This window comes from Herpailurus yagouaroundi, unplaced genomic scaffold (genome assembly GCF_014898765.1).
Source record: "Herpailurus yagouaroundi ecotype Mexico unplaced genomic scaffold, PumYag 182, whole genome shotgun sequence".
In the NCBI taxonomy this organism is placed as follows: Eukaryota; Metazoa; Chordata; class Mammalia; order Carnivora; family Felidae; genus Herpailurus; species Herpailurus yagouaroundi.
Genome location: NW_024412413.1, coordinates 21,005,629 through 21,032,398, shown reverse-complemented (window position 1 = coordinate 21,032,398; position 26,770 = coordinate 21,005,629). Strand labels below are relative to the sequence as shown.

The window sequence follows — 26,770 nt, the reverse complement described above, 5'->3', positions numbered from 1 at the left end:
CCCCTATATATTTTTAGATACTAACCCTTTATCAGATATGTCATTTGCAAATATCTTCTCCCATTTCATAGGTTGCCTTTCAGTTTTATTGTTTCCTTTGCTCTGCTGATGTAGTCCCAATTTATTTTGCGATTTCCCTTGCATCAGGAGACATATCTAAAAAAGTGTTGCTATAGCTGATGTCAGAAAAATTACTGCCTGTGTTCCCTTCTAGGGCTCTTGTGGTTTCAGGTCTCACACTAAGTTCTTAATCCATTTTAAACTTATTTTTGCAACTATGGTATATTTTAAGCACTAGAGCATTCTTTCAGGGCTGTGAAAAAGCCAAATCATATCTCAACATCCAAGGTGCATATGATTTTGAAGGTTCTTTTGTATTCTGGAGAGATGTTTGATTACTCAGATAAATGATTATTCCTAATGTAATAACTTTTTTTAAAACTTAGATTTCCAAGCATGGTACTTTCTTAAAGTAGGTACATCTTCATAATTCTGGCAAAGTCATAACTTATAATAGACTTTGTCATCTGATGGACACAGACTGGTGAGACTTGCTGTACATGTTCTAACCATGGCAATTTCAAGTAAAATAAGGACCTCTAAAATATGGCTATTAACCTAACCACTAATTAGAAAATCTACACATGAAAGTAGATTGTACCTCATTAAGTGGAACCCTCAATTAGTAATTGCAGTGTTAAAATCAAGATAGGTAAGATGGTGAGTGCACTTAGGGTGTGGGTTACTAACTGGGAGTTAATGTAAAAGTGAGGTTTAGAAAGCAACAGGAGAACTTTCTTACTTTTTGTGCAGAAAGTAAAAAGCAGGGGAAAGCACAAGAAGGGAAGGGAACAGAAGGGAAAAGCACCAAGAATCAAAGAATTTAGAAGAGAACTCCTCACCCAATCTATACATTTATTCAGTGAAGGATATGGGCTTAAAGAGAAGTGATTTAATGGACTTAAAAAAAAATGTTTATTTATTTATTTTGAGAGAGAGAGAGCACATAGGGGAGGGGCAGAGAGACAGGGAGAGAGAAAAATCCCAGGCAGGCTCTGCTCTGTCAGCACAGAGCCCAATCTCACAAACTGTGACATCAAGACCTGAACTGAAATCAAGAGTTGGACAGTTGGACACTTAACTGACTGAGCCACCCAGGTGCCCCTGCATAGACTTTTTGATTGCAGAGTCACTTTCTTCCACACTGTCTTATATCTTTATAAGACACAGAAGTTACCAAGACAAACTACAAAGACAATGAAAATAAATAGAAAGCAAGCATGAAATATCCTGCTGCCAGTTTCAGTATGTGCTTCAGAAATACTAAGTGGGGTGTGTGTGTGTGTGTGTGTGTGTGTATGAGGGAGAGAGAGTACATATAGGAGTACAACATACTTTCAACTTTTATTAAGTGGTATTCAAATGTTTAGGCACATAGTATGCGTGTAAGAAAAAAAAACGAACGACTTGTCAACTCTTGAAAGTTCTATAGAGAAGTGGCCAGATTTTTATATTAGGCCCCAACAAATCCAACTTAAAGCTACAACTCTACTTCAAAATTTGGCTAAATGATGTCACGTGACAAACTGTCCTTTAGTTTTAAACAGAAACATTATAAAACATGTTTATTTGAACAGCAGGGCCTGTGCAAATTGATCTGTTGCAGTCAGGGGGAGCAAAGGGTTCTGGGATTAACTTTAGTCAAAAAGGAGCAACTACTCCAGGGCATCAGGTTCAATTACCACTTAGACTGTCAAGGTTTGAATGGCCATCTGACCCACCCACCCCAGAACGTAAACTCTGTGAGAACAGGACCCTTTGTGCTAGGAGAGAGTCTGGTGCAGAGCAAGTAGTTGATAATATTTATCGAATTAACTCTCAAATCTGTGTCTCCTGCATCAGCCAGTTTAAACCACTTCAGACCTAACCACCCTGCATGTTCCTCTCACACTTCAAACTGAAACCAAAATGCAGTTTTCTTTCCCCATATTCCTTAGATTGGCACCGCTGTCACATGGTAACCAAGTCCAGATAAGTCAGCCTCTTAGGTATCTCCAGAGACCTCTTCCTCTCCAGCTGTATCACTTTTGAATTAGTTTAGGTGATGGCTAACTTTTTTTCGGTGGGGGGGGGGGATTGTCGCCAGTCTTATTCTATTCTTCAGAAATCTTGGAAACTGTTTTTTGTTTTTTCTGAAACCTCATACCCCTTTAATAGCCAATCCCAAACGACTTCCAAGAAAAATTCTAAATTCCTGAGCACCTACCAGGCCTTTCATCGTGCCTACGCCTCCAGCTTGACCCATCTCCCAATCCCCAAACTTTAGGCATTCAAAACTACAATTCCCAGAACATTCCAGGTGCTCTCACATCTCTGGAAACGTGATTGAGCACTCCTTATCCCCAATTATCCTCGCTCTTGGCAGATTCCTATTCATCCTTCAAAACTCAGCTCCTTTTGAACCTCTGATGGTCACCCTCCGTGACTGTTGGGGGTTTCCTCTCTGGCACACCTTCCCTGAGCCTGTACCAGGCCGCTGAGCACTTTGGAGGCGGGGACTGTCTTCATTTTAGTCTCCTCAGCAAAGCAGCAGCAGAACCTCCTCATTGTTCTTGATGAGTGAATGAAGGCATAAACGCTAGAGAGAGAACCTCACTCCAGGGGAACGCCCTCACGTTACAGATGGGAAACTGAGGCCCGGGGAAGTGACGTGACCTGACAAAATCCAACAAGAGGGGAAGGATCTGGGCCTCCAGGCTTTTGGCCATTGATTTTTTTTTTTTTTTCTTCTTCACTATTAGCAAGCCAGTTACAGTTACAGACCTATTTATTGCTACATCGAACTCCAGTCTCTGCTTTATTTAAACCCTCACAGCAGCTAATAAGCGTCCCTCATTGTGATAAAGTTAATTTTTTTTTTTTTTTTTGACTCCGTTGCCTGGTATGTTTCCTGAGGGAGCCAACATCCTCTTTTTGCTTCCAGTTGTGACTGGGAGTTACAGGATCCTCTCCATCTTTCACCACCAACCCCTCACAGGAAGAGGGACCTCTGTCAGGAAGCGACTCCCATTCCTGCTGCGTGACAGTTTGTCTCCGGAAACCGTGGCGCCCTCAGTACAGCCAGATCTCCAGTGGCTTAGGGTTGGTAAGGGCTCTTCACAGATGTGAATAAAACTCAGGGCAACGCCCTTGAACTCTACCTTGCAACTCTTCAGGATGTTTGGAGGCGATGCTGCCTCACCTCTTATGCCTATCGGGACAAATATCGGGGCTGCTGAGGTCGCGTAGGGGCCAGATGCGCGGACTCGCTCCGTGACCGAGCCACTTTGCCTTTCGGTTGAAAAGCGGGGTTTGGCCACCAGAGTTGGGAGACGCCAAGAGGAGGAAGGCGGGGCACCCTGGGCTGACTGAGACGCGCGCGCTGGTCGCGTGCTCCCGGCGGTCGGGGCGGGGCCTCCAGCCACGCCCTCCCTCCGCCTTCTGATTGGTCCTTTCGAAACAGGCGGCGAACCGCTGCGAGCCCGGAGGCTCAGGCGGAGGCGGCGGCGGTTGGTCAGGGGCGTGCCGGCTCCGCACAGATTGAATTGAGATGTCACCCCGCAGGAAGAAGTGACCATCCCGCGCCAGGGCGAGTGAGTACTTCCCCGTTTGCCTTCTTTTTAACTCACGAGCCTTCCCTCGCCTTCTAGGGGCTGCTGCCCCTCAGGTGCCGGTCGAGGGACCCCCCACCCCACCCCCCTTCTCGCGCTCAGCGGAGTCCAAGCGGTGGTTTGTTTGGGGCTGCGGGATCCAAGACGTTCTGCGATTGGCCCGCCGCAGAATTCGCGTCGTCTGATTGGTCCCTGGGGCTGTCAAGGTGAAGTTTTGCCTGCCCTCCCCGGCCCTCTCCTGCCCACCCTTGTGTGTGGCGTGAGGGGCAACAGGTGTGCAGGGGCGCGGGGACGGCAGGTGCAGACACAGTAGGTGGGGAAAGAGGTATCCGCCTTTACCGCTCTGCTTTGGAATCTAGAGAGGGATCAGAGCCTGCAGTTTAGTTGAGAGTCTCCGGGGGCACCCTTATCCCCAAGCGCGTAGCACAGATAAGGGTCACTTGATTCCTCAACACCACCCTTTGGAAGAATGAATGAAGTTACTGACCTTGGGGAGAGAATGACACAGACCTTCCTTTTTGCCTGCCGGCAGAGTTGACAGCTTCTTCCCTACTTGTTCTCTCTGGCCCGGGCAGGGCTCTGCTTTCCCACCTGCACCCCTCAGCTTGGAGGGCTGCCTTGGGGGAGGATTGCAAAAGAAAGGGAAGACTTGTAGATTGCTCTGGAAATCCAGGGAGAACTTGGAAAGCTTGCTTCCTCTTGGAGTCACTCCTGGTTCCTAAGTAATCTTTTCAAACCCAGGGATTGAACTTTATGGATTTAAGAGTGCTTTACGGGACGCACGGTGGAGTTGCTGATCCAGTCTTTAAGTGAAGAGATGGGGGTGTTTTTTTTGCAGGCCCAGTCCAAGTCACGCTTTGGGTTTTGTTTTGCTCGGATGAAGCGCGCTAACAACTACTTTCTCAGAAGATAAGCAGTTAGTGAACTGCTGTTTGATCACCTCTCTTGGCGCTTAAATTGTTAAGAATTAGAATTCTCACCACCTCAGATTTTCTTTGGGAGGAGATTGGAATGGATTTGAATGAAAAAGTGGAAACCGATGAGAATTTTCTCGCGTAGATCCTGATACAAGTTGTCTGACTCATCTGTTTCAAAAGCTCGTTAAAAGCCAACCGACTTTTGGGGCGCCTGGGTGGCGCAGTCGGTTAAGCGTCCGACTTCAGCCAGGTCACGATCTCGGGGTCCGTGAGTTCGAGCCCCGCGTCAGGCTCTGGGCTGATGGCTCGGAGCCTGGAGCCTGTTTCCGATTCTGTGTCTCCCTCTCTCTCTGCCCCTCCCCCGTTCATGCTCTGTCTCTCTCTGTCCCAAAAATAAATAAACGTTGGAAAAAAAAAAAAAAGCCAACCGACTTTGGATAGTAGATGCCTCTGCTATTTTGACATTACTGAATTAAAAGTAATATTTCTTTTCAGCATAGCAGAGTTGCTAAACATTCAGGCTCTGAAATCAGGTTTTACCATGTGTGTGACCTTAGGCAAGTTGTTTAATCTTTCTAAGGCTAAATAAATTTCCTGATCTGTGAAAGAAGGTCAATATTAGTTCCCTACCTTATTGATGGAAAGGTTGTTATGAGGATTAAATGAAATAATCCATGTAAATGGTTTAGTACAGTGACCGGCACAGAGCTATTATTATTTCTGTGCTGTTTAATTTGTATTCAAAGTTTCAAGCTACACCCAAAGGGCTGAGAGAGCAGAAGGTAAAGGCAGTGCCAGAGGCAGCGATGAGTTCTCATTCATTGATTAATTTAATGCCTGTAAAGCATTAAAAATAGTATCTGGCACATACTAAATACTGTTACTATTTATCAGACTCATTATTACCTAGGATGTGCGGGTATGTGTTTTAGGTGCTTAACTTACATTATTGTTAAACCTGTAAGTAATCCTCCCTGTAATAGATGAGGAAACTGAAGCTCAGAGAAAGCAAATAACCTACGAAGTCCTCCTGGAATTCAGTTCACGGTTTTCTTTGTGTCACACCGCCCTTCATTTATATTCCCAGCACTATATAACTTCTCTGCACAGAGTTGTTTGTATGGCCCAGGTTCATTTCTGCCATGGGCATAGGTTTATTTTGAACATTTCTTTAATTAAAAAAAATAATGAAATAATTTGTGATGGTAGATCAAAGTGTGTGATAAGAGAATAAAGTCAGTAACAAATGTATTACTAAAACACTAAATGAGTCCAGTGGTGTTTGGAGAATTTACCAATTTAGAAATAATGTTTCCCAGTTTGTATTTTTCCATTTAGCTTTTGTGTATTCACTATATTTTTACTATGCCGCACTCCTCTATTGTTTTTTTTTCCTCCTGTAAATCTCAAGTTTGGAGATAAGAGAAGAAAGTTCAGTTATTTCAATAATATTTCCAAGCCTACTGTTGATGAGGAAAGTAAGGGATTAAGGTTAATATGTATTGTTAGATTTTACTTTCTTACAGTAACATGTCTGTGTATGTCTGCGTGAATGTGTGCATGTGTTTTGCTTTCTTGTTACCTATTGCTTTCTATACTTCGATATCAGATACACCTTTACATACCTAATGAACCATGTGATATACATGGAATTTGAGAGAGTAGGAAGCTTGAGTCTGTCAGTAAGTTTGTCCCACTGCCGGTTTCCCCATTTTTAATTGAAATTTAACTGCCACAGAGAAATGCCTCAGAAGCCATGCTTACAAGGTAAGGCAGTAATTACAATTGTATTTCTTCAGTGTTTCTCCTTCTAAAAAGTTTTCTCATGCTATTACTTTGCTACAGAGTAGTTTGTTTTAACAGAGTTACCATGTATTTTATAAATCACCAATTTCCAAAGAACTAGAATGTAATAAAATGTAGCAAACGCACTAAATGTTAATTTCATCTTTGATGTTGAAAGCTTTTAGGAATTTATAGTACAAAGACCATCAGTCATGTGATAGATATTGCTGAAGTGCTAATAGAGACTTCTGCCTACTGTCACACACCATACATTTTTCTGTAATAGTATAATATTAGCTATGGTGAAGAACTCCTTTTACATAGAGTTTTAAACATAATGACTTATTTTTTCTTGATGGATGACTATTTTTTATTCTAAAAATAAAATTGGCTGTTGAAAAACTTGTTTGTGCAGGAGTTTTTCTTTTTCACACCTTCCCTCCCCCAATTTGGAAAACATTGTGATCCTAATAACATACGTACTGCTCTGCAGATTGCTTTTGGTCACGTAATGTATAATAGACATCTTTTCATAGCAGTAGCTACAGCTCTTCCTTTTTCAAGTGGCTGAATAATGTACTGCAACTTATTTGAGCACCTTCCTGTTAATAGATGCTTTATGTTGTTTTTACATTTCTTTATATTAGTGTTTGTGTATGTGTATGTTTTCCATAGAGTCTTTTAGTTTATCATATACAAAGGCTAACTGATGGAAGTTGTTTAAAAATTTTTGTGATAAATGAATAGTTCTATCAAACATAAAATTAAGTTATTCAGGTGGAATCTCTATGAAACATTGCAAGAGAAAAATTTCAAATAGAAAAGCAAAGACTCCCAACAAATGAACAGTCTTTATAATTTTGCAAATAACGTGATTTTTTATGAAGCTCTAAGAATCTTATTTCTTTCTCTTGAGTCTTCATCTGTTTTGGAAGCTGCTTTTTCCTTAAATGCACGTGCCACAGATTTACTTCATTATTGTTTCATGTTCCCTTTAGTGATAGATGCAACATTTATTGTATTTAGGAGTAAGTCTGGTACTAATTTTAGCACTAATTTCTATATTGTAGTAGAAGAAATGGAGAAGGTTACCCACCCACCCCCCAAGATTCTTATTTTATAAAGTATAGAGTAAAATAGAAGCATGTATTGATTGCTGTGTACCCTAAAGTGGGGAGGGAGTTCATGAGGTTTTTTGTGTGTGTGTGTGTGTGTTTTTTCCTTAGAGGAATTGAATCTGAAAATAGGTAGGAGGGAGTCTTGAGGAAAGGAGGAGAATGATTGTTGCATGTAGATAGATCATCATGTCAAAGTCCCAGAGATGAGAGAGCATGCTCAAAGGGTCTGAAAGAAGTTCAGTATAGCGGGAGTGTGAGGATCAAGAGAAGAGGCTAGCAGGAACTTATAAAGCTTTGTTAGCTTTGTTGGGGAGTTGGGGCTTTATCCTGAAGGCATTGGAGGGTCATTAAGGGTTTTAAGCAGGGGAATAGTAAGGTGTCCTCAGATGAGTGTTTGTGAAGGATCTGTCTGGCTGTAGTACGTGAAGAGCAGGTTGGAGACTTGCAAGGCTGGAGAAAAGGTGACTGATTGGAAGCTGTTTCAGTAAAGCTAGAGAGAGGTGATGGTGGCTTGAACTAGAGGGGTGGCCATAGATATTGAAGGGAAAACTTAGAGGTACAAGCAATAAGATATGGTCACAGATTGTTTTGACTGAGGGATTCAAGGAGGCGGTGGAGGCGTGGGAGAGCAAGGAATCATGGATGACCTGTTTAACTTGGCGAATGTTGGTGCTGTTCCCTGTAGTAAACACAGGAAGCTTTTGTAAATGTTTAAATGAGTGAGTAAATGAATAAATGATCTCAGTTACACAGAGGCAGGGCCCTTTGGTGGTGATGATGATGGTGATGATGATGATGGTAGACAATGCATAGCACAATGGGTTTCACCTATAAATTTTGCATGTTTTTTTGTTTGGTTGGTTTTGTTTATATTTTAGCATACTATTTACAACTGGTGCCATTTTCCTCATTGCTTCAAACATGATGGGCTCGCTATATCTTCTAATCATGTTCTGGATGTGTATCACTTTCTTCAGGCCAAATGTCTTGACCCTCTGGGTGCGGTTTCCATTCTCCACTTAAGATGTGTGTTATTTTCCTATTACTACCAGAACACATTACCACAAACTTATTGGTTTAAAACAACACAAATGTATGATCTTATGGTTTGAGAGGTCACAAATCAGAAATGAGCTAAGAAAGGAAAAAAAAAAAGATATTGTCAGGGCTTCCTTCTTTCTGGAGGCTCCAGGGGAAAGTCCATTTCTTTCCCTTTTCCAGCTTTGAGAGGATGCCTGTATTCCCTGACTCCTTCCTCCATCGTCACAGCCCTCAGTGGCACAACCCAAATCTGTCTCCCTCTCTGCCTCTTTTCCATCATGATATCTCCTTTTTTCTCTCTGCTTCTCACTTTGCCTTCTCTGACTTTTCTGCATCCTTTTTAAAAATAAAATGTATTTCTTTTTATTGAGGCACAATTGACATATCATGTTATATTAGTTTCAGATGTACAATATACATGATTTGATATCTGTATATCTTGTAAAATGGTCACCACAGTAAATCTAGCTGGCATCCATCCCCATACATGGTTATAATTGTTTTTCTTGTGACGAGGACCTTTAAGTTTACTTTCTTACCAGCTTCCAAATATGCAATAAAATATTAACTATAGTCAGTCACCATGCTATAATTACATCCCCATGACTTACTTATTTTATAACTGTAGGTTGTATCCTTTGACCCCCTTTACTCATTTTGCCCACCCCCTACTCCTCCCTCTGGCAATCACCCATCTGTTCTCTTTATCTGTAAGCTTGGTTTGTTTGTTTAGATTCTACCTATAAATGAGATCATACAGCATTTGTTTTTCTCTGACTTATTTCACTTAGCATAATGCTCTTCAGGTCCATCTATGTTGTCACAAATGGCAAGATTTCATTCTTTTTTTTTATGGCTGAATAATATTCCATTGTATTTGTGTACTACATCTTTATCCATTCATCCATCAGTTGACACTTACATTGTTTATGATTCTTGGCTTTTGTAAACAATGCTGTAGTGAACATGGAGGTGCATATATCTTTTTTGAATCACTGCTTTCATTTTCTTTGATTAAATACCCAGAAATGGAATTGTTGGATCATGTGGTAGTTTCATTTTCATTTTCATTTTTTTTTTTTTAGGAAATTCCATACTGTTTTTCATAGTGGCTATATCAATTTACATTCCCACCAACAGTGCATGAGTTTTCCTTTTCTCCACATTCTCACCAACACTTGTTATTTCTCATCTTTTTGATGATAGCCATTCTGACAGGTGTGAGATGATATCTCATTGTAGTTTTGATTTGCATTTCCCTAATGATTTGTGATGTTGCCTTTTCATGATGTCTTGCTGCCTGCCCATCTTTATGTCTTCTTTGGAAAAATGTCTGTAAAGGTAAGGTCCTCTGACCATTATTTAATCAGATTTTTCTTTTTCTTTTCCTTTTCCTTTTTTTTTTTTTTGCTATTGAGTTGAATTGGATATTAAGCCCTTATCAGATATATGATTTGCAAATACTTTCTCCCATTCCATAGGTTGCCTTTTCATTTTGTTGTTGGTTTTCTTGCTGTGTGTCAGCTTTTTAGTTTGATGTAGTCCCACTTGCTTATTTTTGCTTTTGTTGCCTTTGCCTTGGGAGTAAGATCCAAAAAATCATCTCCAAGACTGATGTCAAGGATCTTACTGCCAATGTTTTCTTCTAGGAGTTTTATGGTTTTAGGTCTTACATTCAAATTCAAGCCTTTAATCCATTTGAGTTAATTTTTGTGAATGGTGTAAGATAGTGGTCCAGTTTCATTTTTTTGCATGTGGTTGTCCAGTTTTCCCAACATCATTAAAAAAAATTTTTTTTAATGTTTATTTATTTTTGAGGGACAGACAGAGAAAGTGCGAGTGGGGGGAGGGGCAGAGAGAGATGGAGACACAGAATCTGAAGCAGGCTCCAGGCTCCAGGCTCCAAGCTGTCAGCACAGAGCCTGACTGGGCTTGAACTCACAAACCATGAGATCAGACCTGAGCCGAAGTTGAATGCTTAACTGACTGAGCCACACAGGTGCCCCTGTCCAACACCATTTACTAAAGAGACTGTTCATTCCCTATAACATATTTTAGGCTCCTTTGTTAAAAATTGACCACAAACATGGGTTTATTTTTGGGTTCTCTAATCTGTTCTATTGATCTGTATGTCTGTTTTCATGCCAGTACCATACTGTTTTTGTTGTTGTTGTTATTGAAGTGTAATGTAACACACATTGTTACTTTAGCTTCAAGTGTACAACATAGTGATTCCACAAGTCTATCCATTATTCTGTACTTATTGCAAGTGTAGCTACCTATACTGTTTTGATTATTGCAGCTTTGTAATATAGTTTTGAAAACAGGGAGAGTGATGTCTCTAGCTTTGTTTTTCTTTCTTAAGATTGCTTTAGTTATTTGGAGCCTTTTGTGGTTACATACAAATTTTAGGATTGTTTGTTCTGTTTCTGTGAAAAATGCCATTTGAATCTTGGAAGGGATTGCAATGAATCTGTAGATTGCTTTGGGTAATATGGACCTTTTAAAAACATTAATTCTTCTAGTTTAAGAGCATGAAATATCTTTTCATATATTCGTGCCTTTAATTTCTTTCATCAATGTTTTACAATTTTCAGTTTGTACACATCTTTTACCTCCTTGGTTAAATTTATTCCCAGGTATTTTATTCTTTATGATGCCACTGTAAATGGGATTATTTACTTAATTTCTCTTGCTGATAATTTATTATTAGTGTATAGAAACAATAGATTTTTTTTTAAAGTTTATTTGTTTTGAGAGAGAGAGAACATGAGCAGGGGAGGGACAGAGAGAAGGAGAGACAGAATCCCAAGCAGGCTCTGCGCCATTAGTTCAGAGCCTGACGTGGGGCAAAACAACAGATTTTTATGTATTGATTCTTGTCTAAATGTTGAATTCATTTATTCTAAGAATTTTTTGGTGATCTTTACAGTGTTTTATATGTAATATCATGTAATGTACAAATAGTGACAGTTTTATTTCTTTCTAGTTTAGATATTTTTATTTTTTCTTGCCTAATTGGTTTGGCTATGACTGCCAAATACTATGTTGCATAAAAGTAGAGAGAGTAGGGATCCATGTCTTGTTTTTGATTTTAGAGGAAAGGCATTCAGTTTTTGACCATATGATGTTGGCTATGGGCTTGATATATATGACCTTTGATATGTAGTGTTCCCTTTATACCCAGTCTGTTGAGAGTTTGTCTTATAAATTGATGTTGAGTTTTGTTAGAATGCTATTTCTATATCTATTGAATGATTATATGATTTTTATTTTTTAGTTTATTAACATGGTATATACCATGTTGATTGATTTGTGCATATTGAACCATCCTTGCATTCCTTGAATAAATCCCACTTGATCATGGTGTATGATCCTTTTAATGTATTGTTGAATTCAGTTTGCTAATATTTTGTTGAGGATTTTTGCATCTATGTTTATCGGTGATTTTGGCCTCTGCATCCTTCTTATAAAGAGTCTTGTGATTACATTGAACTCACCAAGATCATCTGTTATCCCAAAGTCTTTAATTTACTTAATCTGTAAAGCACATCTTGCTCACACACAGATTCTGGGGATTAGGATGTAGACATTTTGGGGAGTCATTATTCTGTCTACCACAAATGGAGTTTATTTAAGATGTAATAAAAATGTACTGTCCACTGAGGCATACAAATTCCTGAGTAGCACATTGCTTCCAGAATCCTTGCCCCTTGGCACAGCTATTCTGTCCTTTTCACTTGGATACTCTGCCTATATACCATTTTTAGTTATTTTCTTTTTCTTAGTGATTCTAAGGCATCTCACTTGACCTGCTGGTACCTTAACCAGTAACCACTGTACATATTTCACTTTGGACATGCTGGGTGAAAGGCAAAATCATTTATCAATTTAGGTTACATAATAAATGAAAATAATAAAGAATACCAAAAATGGTCTCCCAGTAGATACTTGTCTACTATGTAGCTGCTTCTAACCTACTGTCACATTTTGTTCTACAACAAAAGCAGTGTGGAGAAGGGAGACAACCCAGTTTTCCCCAGAGATTTTGAAATTTTTCCTACCAAAAATGTTTCCTAAACTTTAGGCTTGAATACTTTTTTCAATACTGTTTCCAACAGCAGTCCAGGAACTTATAGTTGGTGAAGCAATGTACAGAAATAATACAAAATGGTATGAAGCAGTGTAAAGGACGTGATTAGAAATGCTATGTGAATTCAAGAGTTAAAGATAAAATCAGAAGGAATTCAGACCAGTCAGGAAGGCTACTGGGAGGAGGTAATAAATTATAAGCCCGGTTAGCTGAGATGATCTTAGATGAGGGATCTTTTCAACTCTTCTTTCTCTATGTCCTTTGCTAACTCCTCTCATGTCTAAATGTTGGATTTTGTCAGGACTTGTTCTTAGGCCTTTATCACTGTTTTCTCCATTTCTTTCTTAGATGATCTCATTCTTTTCAGTGGCTTTACCTCCCAAGTATTTGCTGACAATTTCTACCTCCTTGAACTTTTTTCTTAGCTCTAGAATAGTATTTCCAGCTGCTAGATCGACACTCCCACTTGGCTGTCTTTAAAGGCTTCTCAAATTAAACGTGACCAACGCACAGCACTTTTGACCTGTTAGTACTCTGTTCCCTGCTTTGATCTATTCAGACTCCCATCATCCTCATCTCCCACTATTTGCTCAGTTGCTTAAGCCAGAAACCTGGGAGTCATTCTTAATAGTTCACTCTGTCCTTACATCCCTCCTATCCACCTCTCCATTTCTAACCATTATCAAGTCTTGGTTCTAACTGAAGTGGATATCAAATCCATCCACTTCTCTTGAGTAGAAACACTATCCACATTCTAGTTCAGTCACCATCATTTGTCACCAAACTACTGCAGTACTGCAGTAGATTCCTAACCCTTCCTCTGCTAGGCACCTCTCCACCTCATTTCCTGTATGCTCCCATTTCCTATATGGTCTCACTGTTTCTACCCCGTCTTTGTCTCCTTCTTTCATTGATTCCCCTGGTTCTTTTTCCCATCTCTACCCATTCCCCTTTCAGTTTCCTTCCCACTTTCTCTCTTAAACCCATTACTATTTCACTCCCATACTCCTCTCTCCCCCTCAGAGAGTTCTTTTGAAACTATGAGTTAGATCGTCTCTCCCTTGGTTAAAGCTCTTCCATGGTTTCTCACTGCTCCTAAAATGAAATCTAATTTCCTCAACATGGTCCTGTGTGATGGGGCTGCTGCTTAATGTTTCAACCCCATCCTAAGCCACACATTCTCCATGCTTCAGCCATACCTGCTTCTTTCAGTTCTAGGTATGTGCCACATTCTCTCTTCAAAGTCTTTACAAAAATTATTCTCTATACTTAGAACTCTTCCTCTCTTTCTCTGGCTAAATCCTATCATTCTTCAAATTCATGTTTTCCGTCCAGCAAAACCGTTTCTAATCATTCAATCTAAGTCTAAAGTAGCTGTTTCCTTCCCTGTTCTTTTCTTCAAAGCAGTTATCATGATTTAACACTGTGTATTCATTTGTGTGGTTGCTTTTTTTTTTTTTTTAACCTTCCCACTGGTGTATTCATTCCGTAAGGGCAGTCACACGTCTGTTACATTCATTACTGTGTCTCTTGCCTATGGTGCTAGTTCACTGCAGAGGAAGAGTAATAAATGCTTGTTGAATAAATGAATGAATATACACCACATGGAAAAGCATACAGCCTGAACCGCAGTATAGCCACAGAAACGAACGAAACTGAGGGAGAACAATGAGGAGATAGGCTGAATGGAGCAAAGGGCCTATGTTAGATAAATTCCTAAAGACTTTTATTCTAGCCAACAGAATTGTGAGTCATAAATTAATATGTGAGTATCCTCCCAATTATGACATGGGCATTTTATAGCTTTTACTTTCACTTATAACTATATTTATTTATGTTAGTGAAATAAGTTATCCATATTATGTTTAATGATTTCTGAGTGTTATTAGCCTTATCTCTTTTTAATTTGATAAGTTATATTAAATAAACTATAATTATGTCTCATCACAGTATTAATTATACCAACTAATTTGTTAAGTGCTAGTTATCTGTCAGGTCCTTTATATGTATCATCTCACTTAATCTTTATAATAACCATATGAAGGAGGTGGTGGTATCTCATTTTACAGATGAGAACACTGAGAATCAGAGAAATTAAGAATCCCAAGGTCATATAGTTAATATGCTAGACCTGGAATTCAAACCAGATGTGTCTGCTATTTTTTACTACTACTACTATAGCTGGTGTCTCTATGGTGAGTTGTTTTAGAACACATTAAAAAAGTGAAATATGTTTTGTATGACTATAACATTTCTATTTTCCCTAGTAGGCAATTAGAAAATATTTAACTCAAAATTTTAAAGCTAAGAAATTTTTTCCCCCTGAACAAATCAGAGAGGATATCTTTTACAACTATTTTTCTAAATGAAGCCTTGAAAAATGATGACATGGTTTTTGACATACAGAAAGGTGTACAGACCAGTATAACACCTGTGTTCTCACCACTTATCTTGAAATAAAATCTTACCAGTACAGTTGAAAGCCATTTCTCCTCAATCTCATCTTCCTCCCTCTCCTCAGCAGTAAACATTATCCCACTATCCCAACTTTGGAATTTATCATATCCCTGCAGCTTATGTATCTTGGCAATAATCTGGTGTCTGAGTACAATATGTGGTAGGGTGCAGTTAATATCATTATTTTTCTGAAAAAAACTTACCTTATTTCTTTGCTTTTTTGCCATTCTTTTTTAAATTGGCCCCCTGATTTGTACCAGGAATGAGCTTTGCCACTTTATGCTCTCCCGCCATATCTTGTAACATGGGTGAGGAATAAAAATGTACTCAGTTTCAGAGCCTACAGCTATGGGACAAAGGATCAGTTCAACAGGTTGGCATTTTTGCCAGTCATGATCTGAAGCCAAATTGGTATGAAGAGGCTTACCATAAATGATCTTAAGGACCTCATGACTGATCTTGTTTCTAAGATGAGTAAGTGGGTTAGGTACAAATCCTATTCAAGTTTCAGGTAGGTGAGTGCCTTCTGTGTTTTGTTTTCCCCAGATTTTAAAGGTTAAGTATAGTACTCTTCCCTTATGATCTCTGGATAAGCTCCTGGTCTTGTGAATGATTCCCAGCAGTGTTACAGTATAGTTTGGACTTGGTCACATGAGAGGTCTTTTTGACCAAATCTAAGGGAAAGGACTTCCTCAAGTTGGCAAAGAATAGAAATAGACTCCCCCCAAAGGAAGAAAGACAAAAACAAAACAAAACAAAGGCAATAATTTGCTAATTAAGATGCAGCTCCCCACCCAAAAAAAAAAAAAAAAAAAAAGAAATGCTGCTAACTCAGCATAATTGGTTTATATGAGAAAAATAGAGACTGAGACTTTTAGGGAAAGAAAAGAGGAGAATAGGTAATCAAATGAGTGAGAAGCAAGAATCATAATTATGATGCAGACTGGGGTCGGGGCCAACTATAGAATAGATGCTACTCTTGGGATTAAAAGCCTGAGACACAAAAATGGTTTAGAAAGATAATAGTAAGTGACTAGAAAATATCTACAACTGGCTCTTAGTACCTGGGACATGGTGACTACTCATTAATTAACTGATGGTTTACTGATACAATCTCAGTTTATAAAAATTTCTCAATAAAAGTATATATTTGCATATGTGATAATTTTTCCTATGTGAAGATACATTATAGCTTATCTGAGTATGATTTTATTAAAGAATCTCTCTTTAAAGGTAATTTATTTATTTTTTTTATTTTATTTTTTTTTTTAATTTTTTTTTCAACGTTTATTTATTTTTGGGACAGAGAGAGACAGAGCATGAACGGGGGAGGGTCAGAGAGAGAGGGAGACACAGAATCGGAAACAGGCTCCAGGCTCTGAGCCATCAGCCCAGAGCCTGACGCGGGGCTCGAACTCACGGACCGCGAGATCGTGACCTGGCTGAAGTCGGACGCTTAACCGACTGCGCCACCCAGGCGCCCCTCTTTAAAGGTAATTTAGATGGTCATATTTTGTCATCTTAAAAGTAGTTCTTTGCATTATACAAGAAGAATGTTTTGAAAATATATATACAAAAGACTCTTCTGCTAAAGTTCAAGTGACTGAAGGTTGTTCACAAATTCTTGATTTCTTTCATAAAACGAATTCTGTTGGATTTTTGCATAAAAAGTGCAACTACTAAACATTCTTGTGATAGCTTCTTTGTGAATGTGTCACTGTTCTTGATTTGCACACGCCTTATAATTTAGGCCTTCTTTTGTTTTGGGTTGGCAGTTCCAACTGTTAAAGCTCTTGTCTGATTATGTGGGACTCCTTATTTTAATGGGAGCAGCTTCTTTGCTGCATTTTTAAAAAATGGTCTCGGAAGCTTCTTACTGTGGATCTTTGTTGAGGACAAAGGATTATTTATGCTAAAGGAAAATGTATTCCCCACTGAATTAGCTCGTGGGAAGCATAACAAGCTTATTAGTAATGCTCAATTGTACTTTGGCCTTTTGCTATGGTAGAGAGAAGGAAAAATGACATCAAAAAGGACATTCTGCTGTCCTTTGCCTTCCCGCAAAGAAAACGTGATGTAATATTAGACTTTTGTTAGATTTAGCTCAAGTTCAACTTTGGTACCAGCAGAAATATTCCTGAAAGAAAAGTGGTATGTTTGGTATAACTTAGGGGAGAAAATAACTTTCCTTGGAAATTGATAGCATTATAGCTTTATAAACCATTTTATATTTTTTATTAGAATGTTTTAATGGTGTTTACAATAAAAAATAGACTAGTATATTATGCTCGTATAAGCAATCAATATTCCTAAATTTTATATGTTGTTGTCTATGTTATTGTGAGTGTTTTTAAACTCTTCACCTTTTTTCCTTTCTGAAAATACATTAAAGAATTTTATTAACCTAACTTAATTAATTAAATTGTAGTTTTTTCTTATACATTTCAAAAATAGTACTTTGGAGTTAAAATTGCTGTTTTGTTTCTGGGGTTTTTTTTTTTTTTTTTTTTTTTTTTGTCTTTAGCACCTTATGGATAAAATAGCTTATGAAGAATTATTATAGAAAGTCCCTGAGTATTGTTTCATAGTTAAAATTGCTGTCTGTCTTTATTACCTTGTTGTCTGGCAGAAGAAGCTAATGGTTAAGCCTGTGACTTTATACAAAGTCCAGATGAACTTATACGATCTCTTTATCTTGACTTCGGTATCAGTTGTGATATTTATGTTTGCATTACAGTTTACATTATGTTTACAGGGGAAATTTTTGGGAGACTTTTATATGTGCTAAGTTTTATTGTCAGTTTTATTTTACTCACCAGATGCTTCAAGAATTACTTTGATATCAATGCCAGAAACTACATATTAAATGTGTTTCAGGTTTTCCTCTTTTAAATGAGGAATACTTTCATAAGTGAGAAGCTAGGGGTGATAATTGAATTCTCCTACAGTCAAACTATTCCAAATAGAAGAAAAAGTTTTAGGTTTTCAGTCAAATGGAAGATTAAAGCAGATTCCTTGTAATTTGGAGGTGGGGGAGTAGGAAAGCTACCACTATTTGCATATTAATGTTTTGTTCTATTTTCAGAAAAGCATTTTCATTTCAACATAGATGGCCATGCAACCTGCAATTCAAGTAAGTGTTTTTCTTGGAAAAATATGTATTTAAATTATGAGATTATAATAAATTTATGATAATTAGTAAAATATTAAAATTATCACAAAATGTGTTTAAGGAACTAGTTTCTTAAGTATCAAATTTTAGTTACAGGAATTAATATATTTTAACTTTCTAGTTCTGAAAAGATTTTAATTTTAACTTTTTTACTAAATATTTGTAAGACTCAAAAGTTCCTTAGAATTTGTGGGTCCATCTTACTTATACTACCGAGGGAAGAGAATTGGAATATTTTGTAGTTTCCCTGTCCTTACAATTTATTATGTGTTTGTAATTAAAAGAGCTATCAATGAAAACAATTATAAATTATTTATTTTATACAGTTGTCTCTGTGCCCTGTTATGACTGTAAATGACCAGGCATTAAAACTTAAAATTTAGTGTTTTTTTGTTTGCTTTTTGGTCAGGGGAGGCAAGATAAACAGACAAACCAGAATAATCTTAAATTTGAATGATGTCCAGAGTTGGTATTTGCTATATTGCTTCTATATTCTTTTAAATGTTTTCTTTTGATATAAATAGAACATGCTTGAATCTTAAAGATAAAAATCACATTGAAATTCTACCTATAAAGATGCAAGCAGCTATTAATAAAATTTACCTTGCAAAGTGAGAACTTTAAAATCAATCATTTCTCATTCTGGGTCTTCCACTCTTGGTTGTGAGATTCTGGCAATTTATTTTACCTCTAAGAGTCTCTGCTTCCTTACCTCCAAGGTAAAGATAATAGCACTTATGTTTCAGGGTTGTTGTGAGGAAATCAATGGAATCAATGAGAGAACATGAGCAAAGTGCCTACTAGAATATACGTTGCATAGTAGACACTTCCAAAATTTGGTTGCATCATTGGTACAACAAAATTCTCCAGTTATAAAACTGGAGATTAAACTTGTGTCTTGAAAGTATTTTTTTCTTTTCTCTTTTCTTCTTTCTTTCTTTCTTTCTTTCTTTCTTTCTTTCCTTCTTTCTCCCTTCCTCTCTTTCTCTCCCTCTCTTTCTCTCTTTCTTTCTGTCTTTCTCTCTTTTCTTTCTTTCTTTCTTTCTTTCTTTCTTTCTTTCTTTCTTTCTTTCATTCATTCATTCATAGAAAGATGGCAGTGAGTGAAGCCTAGAGAAGATGATTTATTTATCAAATGTTAGCAACTCTGAACATGATCCTGCTTATACTCCCTCCTGTGTGTACTATGCAGCTGTATCCTCCACTCTGTTAATAGAGTTCTATTATACTTTTTTCCTTTTGGGACTTGGAAGTCCATGGCAGTGTTCCAAAAGGTCTTGTTCTTGCCCTCTGAGTCGTCTCAAACCCACATTGAGGATGCTCAAAACTCCTTCATTACTCAAAACCATTTAATACCATTTTTTAATCTGATTATTTCTATTTGTCCTCTTTTCACCTCTTTACCCAAGTCTCAGAAATGTCATCAGTTTTTTCTTGATTCCTTATGGTGTGCTTTATATCATTGCCACATTGATCATGTTTTTCTCATTCTATTCTAATGCCATTAATATTTTCTTAACTTGGTAATTTTCTTCAGAGTTTTGTTTTAAAGTTCTATGAAATCTTCTCTGATCCAGATTTTACAGATTCATCTTTATTAATTCTTTATAAGAGTACCCTTGACATCTCTCATGGATGTTTTTTGATTCTCTCTCTGATGAATGTGAGAACTTTGTAGGATTTTCACCTCTTTCTCAGCTAATTATATAAGCCAGTTGCATATTCATAAGTGCCCTGTAGAGAGGAGACATCCATCAGATAGCTGATTAATTGATTTCTTATTTTTTTAAAAATTTATTTTTTTTTGAGAGACAGGGCGGGGCAGAGAGAGAGGGAGATGGAAAGAGTCCCAACCAGGCTCTACATTTCTCAGCATGGAGACCCCATGCGGGGCTCAAACCCACAAAATGTGAGATCATGACCTAACCCCAAATCAGGAGTCAGACGCTTAACCAACTGAGCCACACAGGCACCCGTCAATTGATTTCTTGTTAATTTAATACATTAAGATCTTCCCTTGGGGCACCTGGGTGGCTCAGTCAGTTAAGGATCCAGCTCTTGATTTCAACTCTTGAGGTTATCACCTCACAGTTTGTGGGATTGAGCGTGGAGCCCGCTTGGGACTCTCTCTCTCCCTCTTTATGCTTTTCACCCCCTCCCTTTCAAAATAAATAAATAAACTTAAAAAAAAAAAATCTTCCTTGTCCCTCTTTTTGAATTTATATCCTTCATTCTGATTAGTGAATAGTCATACAGTCTACAAATGAACAATAGTTCCTAATCTCTCTTGTGTCATAGTCCCCTTTGAGAATTTGACAAAAAGCTATGAACTGAGAAAAGGCCCGTTTGTATGTAGGCATAAAATTTCGCCTAAATGTAAGTTGTTTATATATGTACTCAAGTTCATCTACAGACTACCTATGGATTAAGAATCTTTGCAATATGACAGCTTTCGCATGTTTGAGAACAACCTTTACACAGACAGTTTCTGCTATTTACATCTAACTTTTAACAACATTACTATGGTACTGACCAGCCCAGGTTATTATAGAATCTTCTATGGCAATAGTAGGAGAATCCAAGTATTCTCTCTAATGTGGCAAGAAATTAGAATGACTTTTGTTAATATTAACTTCTCCATTTTCACAGATGATTTTTTTCAAAACCACCTTTCTAACTAATGCACATCTTTCCTTGACAAAACATTTGCAAATGCTGTGCCTTTTTTCCAGCTCAGCCAAATGGTTAAAAGAAAAATAACATTCTGTTGACTATGAAATACCCTCTAATGTGAGATGCATCTTGATTTTGATGGTACACAGAGTCATTTGCTAATATCCTCAATTAGTCAACAAATATGTGACTTAGTACCATGTGCTATGTCTTCTACTGAGTTCTGGGATTATAAACAGAAATAAGACATGCTTATGAAAGGAAGATTTGGGTAGTAAATCTTGGTTATACTCCCTTTGAAATAATTGTAAGAGAATTCAGAGAAACAAATAAAAAGGACATCTTGTCTTTTTCCTAAAACTTTATAGGGTCTTCATATATGTAGGAGTTCATTCTCCAGTCTCTACCCTTAGTTCCTGAAATAACAGCCCTGAAATAAGTTATGGGTTTTTTGTTTGTTTGTTTGTCTTTGGATATTTTAATTGAGTTTCACCACTCCTGTTTTCCTCTTGTGTTCATTTTCTTTCTTTGCCTTTGGGATTTTTTTTTTTAATGTGTTTGTTTCTCATCATAGGAGATTGAAAGCAGCTCTTTCTTTCTTTCTTTTATTTCCTCCAAAGTTTGTCTGGATTAACAATGGTGGTGTGGATTTTGATTTGGTGTAGTAAGACTTGCCTTAAATAAACCTCAATAAGTTTAATATATTTTAGCAGGAAAATGATCTACATTTAAAAATCAAGAAAGGACTAGATTCACTTGGTATTACCTATACTCATACCTCTTTTTTTAAACATAAAAAAAACCTTTATTTTAAAGTAATCACAAGCCTGAAAAGTAGCTTTAAATGTAGAACAGAGGTATTTGTTTGCTGAACCATTTGAGAATAAGTTGCCAATCTAATGACCCACTACCTCTGAATTCTTTAGTGTGTATTTCTCACAAATAAAGACATCTTCCTATCAGAACTGCAATAAAATAATTGGAGCCAGGATATTAACATTGGTACAGTACTACCATCCAATCAATATTCAGACCATATTCAAGTATTGCCAGTAGTCCCCATAATGTCTAGTTTAGAATCACAAGCTACATTTAGCTGCCATGTCCCTTAGTCTCAGTCTAGAACAGTATCTCACGCTTTGCTTTCTTTAATGACCTTGACACTTTTGAATATTATAGACCAATTATTTTGTAGAATGTCCCTCAGTTTGGATTTGCCTGTTCTCATGATTAGATTCAGGTTATGCATCTTTGGCAGGAATATCACAGAGGGATATTGTGTTTTCTCATTGCATCCTTTCAGGTAGAATGTGATTTTGATTTGTCCCATTATTGATGGTGTTTACCTTTGTTACTTGGTTAAGTTGCTATCTGTCAGGTTTCTCTACTGTAAAATTATTCTTTCTTCTCTTTGTAATAAGCATTTTGTGGGGAAGTACTTTGAAACTATATAAAAATCTAATTCCTCATCAAAATTCAAGTTTATTCATATATTTTTATCTATATGAAAGAATAGTTTTTTTATTTTACTCAATGTGTTATAATCCATTTATATCATTGTTTGATGCTCAAATTGCTCTTGATTTAGCCAGTAGAAGTCCCTTTATGCTAATGTCTATGTCATTTTGGTATGTCCCGATCATTCTTTGAGCCCTTCTTTGCTTTCTGGTAAAAGATACTCCTGTCATCATAGGATTCATTCTAGTTTTCTCTCACTCCGTAGAAGAGTTATACCTCTCTTCTTTGGCAGTGAGAAAACTGGCTCCCATTTGATAAATCCCTGTGAATGTAACCAGTCTCCCATTGTTGCTCCCTGTATTGATGGTTTTCTCAGCTCACTTGGGCTCTGACACCCTGCACTGGGCTGTTCCCTCATCTTCCCCTGTGGACACCCTCATCCTACTCAGGTTCTGATACCGTGCACAGGGCTTTTCCCAGGTGTGGACACTCTCTTATCTCAGTCAAGGCCCAATCCTCCATTTCAAGATTCCCTCCTGTGAGAACCCCTCATCACTTCACTTGGGCTCAAATACCCCTTCCTGAGTTGAGAGATGATAGTCTTTTCTCTAAATAATATTATATTAAAGTATATCTAATTGTATTTCAAATTTTTGTGAGTGTCGGATTGACAGTATGTTTCTGTCAATTTTTATTCTTAACCAGGAATTGGCCAGCTAGTAAATATTTTTGGCTTTATGAGCCAATAGGCAAAATGGAGGCTTTTATGTAGGTACTTATGTAGGTACTTATATAACATTATTATATAACGTCATTATTATATAACACCATTATATAACAAATTATGTAGGTACTTATATAACAGCCATTTTAAAATGTAAAAATCAGGGTGCTTCGGTGGCTCAGTCGGTTAAGCGTCCAACTCTTGATTTCAGTTCAGGTCATGATCTCATGGTTCGTGAGTTCAAGCCCTGCATCGGACTCTATGCTGACTTGGAATTCAAGTATAGAGACTGCTTGGGATTCTCTTTCTTTCCCTCTCTCTTTGCCCTTCCCCAGCTTGCTCTCTCTCTCTCAAAAATAAACTTAGAAAAAAAATGTAAAAACCATTCTTAGATTGTGGGCCATGCAAAAATCAGATTATTTAGATTTTTTTTAGATAATGCTTATATAATGACCAGAAGTTTATAAAATGTCATTTATGCATTTATTCATTCATTTATCCATTGTATAACAAATACTGCTAGGCCCAATGCTAGACACTACAAAGATGTATCTTAACCCATTTTAGAGCTGAGAAGCTGAGGTCTTATCAGGTAACTTATTATTTTTTTAAATGTTTATTTATTTTTGAGAGAAAGAGACAGAGCATGAGCAGGGGAGGAACAGAAAGAGAAGGAAACACCGCGAGATCATGACCTGAACCAGTCGGACACTTAACTGAGCCACCCAGACGCCCCTGATCAAGTAACTTATTAAACTTAGCTAGCAGGTGAAGGAAAAATAGTATTTGTTGGCCTTTATCCTGTTGGTTGATATCGATTCATTGATTAGGGATTTACTTATATTTATCACAGTACTGAATACTGAAAATATCTCAAGTGTCTAGATTAATAGCTTGCTTCTAGTTTATAAATTTATGTGAATTGCTGCAGTTTAGTATATGTGTATATAATATATGGTCTATAATTCATCATTTAAATATAGATGTGAGTTATGCTGACTTTTAAAAAGGTTGGTGTTTTTCTCTAGGTATGGTTTGGAGAAGACCTGCCTCTAAGTCCGCGGAGTCCTCTGACCCCCAGACATGGGCCAGGTTTGGCTGATGTTTGTCAGTATGATGAGTGGATAGCTGTGAGGCATGAAGCCACCCTGTTGCCCATGCAAGAAGATCTGTCAATATGGCTATCTGGTTTGTTAGGTAAGGCCTGAAAAGATACTCAAAATTGTATTTTTTATTTAGTAAATATTTATTGAGAATCTTACTCTTTGTTGAGGAGTGATTGTTCCAGAGCCTGGGGATAATTTAGTGAAGGAAACATATGATATTCTTGTTCTCAACAAGCTTACATTCTAGTTGGGGAAATATTCCAATTCACCCTGAACCTTAGGACTTGGATAGTAAGGAAGTTTGAGGCTTAACAGAAGGGGTCAGTAGTGATCTTTGAATAATTAACATTTCAGTTGTTAATGTTGAAATCTTTTTTTAAAGTATATAGGTCTGATATTGGGGTCTATATTACTGACCTCCCCCACCTTAATCTTATATAAGGAATGAAATTCTGAGTAGAATATATACTGTAGTTAAAATGATTGCTATTTCTGAGGCATTGAGGAGTGGAGGCATGTAAACCCTAGGAGGAAGTGTCAGGTTAGAGAATATCTGGCATCATATTTCTTTACTCAATTAGAATTGAGGAGTGCTCTGAACTTTCTCTCCAGAAAAAAAGCTCTCTCTCTCTCTTTTTTTTTTTTTTTTTTTAACGTTTATTTATTTTTGAGACAGAGAGAGACAGAGCATGAACAGGGGAGGGGCAGAGAGAGAGGGAGACACAGAATCGGAAGCAGGCTCCAGGCTCTGAGCCATCAGCCCAGAGCCCGACACGGGGCTCGAACTTACGGACCGCAAGATCGTGACCTGAGCTGAAGTTGGACGCTTAACCGACTGCGCCACCCAGGCGCCCCTCTCTCTCTCTTTTTAAATGTTTGTTTGTTTTGAGAGAGAGAGATAAAGAGAACAAGCATGAGTGGGGAGGGGCAGAGAGAGAGAAACAGAGAAAGAGAATCCTAAGCAGGCTCTGTGTAGTCAGCTTAGAGCCTGACATAGGACTCCATGCCATGAACCATGAGATCATGACCTGAGCTGAAATCAAGAGTCTGATGCTTAACCAACTGAGCCACCCACATGCCCCCAAAAGCTCTCTTTTTAAATGCAAAATTTCATGTAGCACTCCAAAGTTTTTGTGAAAAGGAATGTATAAAGCTTATCTATGGCCTTCTCAAGATAATTACAAAAAACTGCACAGTTTTTATCAGCCTGATGATTTGGTAATTTTTTTTAAAGTTTATTATGTAATAATAATGGTTCTAAAGAAAGGTTTGAGAGGTGAAAAGATGGTATTCCCTGGGTGTTTGTTATGTTATTACCTATAATTTTAAAATCGTAACAATGTCTATCTTATATAAAGAGAATATTTTTCTTGTGTAAGCAGTAACGTGCAGTGAATCAAAACTTAACATTAACAGTTAATATTGAAAAATAAAACACTCTAGTTTTTAAAAAATGAAATAAATGGTCATTTTATTTTTCCTTCTATATCACAGATATTTTTGTTTCAGTTGTCTTTCAGGTAGTTTGGCATTACCTATTTTAACTGTAATTTCTAAGAGTGAATATTTGGTCTGATCTAAATTTGTTTTGTGTTTCAGCTATAATCTAATTACATTTAATTAAATTTTAACCATATTGTTTGAATTTACTGTTTCTAGTAGATCTTAACTTTAAAATATGTTTTTAGGTATTGAAGTTAAGGCAGAACGATTATTGGAAGAACTTGATAATGGAGTACTACTATGCCAACTGATTGATGTTCTTCAAAACATGGTGAAAACATGCAACTCTGAAGATCCTGGGGTAAGAACATGTTTGACAGTAGTGACTTTATACCTGTGTACATATTAGTTTGTTTATGTACATTTCTTATCATGTCTGAAAGGTTGTGAACTTCCACCCAAGTATCTACAAGACGTTAGATAATTTACCTAATCTTTTTGAGCATCTGAAAAAAATATTCTCACTTGCAAAATGGAGGTATTGACATTTACCTTGTTAGATTTATTTGTGAAGGTTTGGTGAAATTAAATGAGGTAACGTATGGATGGTATTTAGCTTAGCATTTAGTGTAAGTTAATATCCAGTAATATCTAGTATTACACTAGCATTTAGTGTAAGTTAATATCCAGTAACTAGTTAGCTGTTCCTGAGAACAATATTCTCACTTGTGAGAGTTAAGTGAGAAAAAAGCTTGTGTTGGTCCCTGGCACACAGTTTGGGGCTATTATTATTATTATTATTATTATTACCATTACTATTACCATCATCATCATTATCATCATCATCATCATCATATTCTCCATATATATCGTCTTGATGGTAAATTCTATAATTGGGTTGAATGAATAATAATTTTTTTAGACATTTTTCTTCCATTGACCCTAAATTCATGATTTGAAGTAGATGAGGTTTCTTCTTTTCATCAGACATTGGTCACTGATGAGATCTGAGGTCTGTGAATGTGGGGTCTGGACCCTCACACAGTGTTGGCAGAAATATAAATTGGTATCATCTTGCTGGGAGACAGTGGGTGATAGACAGCACACTGAAAATAAAGCACACCTTTTGTTTT

The 26,770-nt window shown here is 37.3% G+C and overlaps 1 protein-coding gene across 2 annotated transcripts in view; it reads left to right on the top strand.

The window, feature by feature from the left end:
- The first annotated feature begins 3,521 nt into the window (after nucleotides 1-3,521).
- The window catches only part of GAS2L3 (growth arrest specific 2 like 3), a 41,912-nt gene continuing 18,663 nt past the window's right edge, over nucleotides 3,522-26,770 (top strand). Inside the window, exons 1-4 of one of the 2 annotated variants that reach the window (XM_040491104.1) lie at nucleotides 3,522-3,632; nucleotides 18,147-18,194; nucleotides 24,117-24,285; nucleotides 25,883-25,998. In XM_040491104.1, the coding sequence (XP_040347038.1) occupies nucleotides 18,171-18,194; nucleotides 24,117-24,285; nucleotides 25,883-25,998 (309 nt within the window). In that variant the 5' untranslated portion in view covers nucleotides 3,522-3,632; nucleotides 18,147-18,170. Of the gene's footprint in view, nucleotides 3,633-17,018; nucleotides 17,213-18,146; nucleotides 18,195-24,116; nucleotides 24,286-25,882; nucleotides 25,999-26,770 lie in introns of those variants that run through there. The other variant, XM_040491105.1, reaches the window with a different exon arrangement.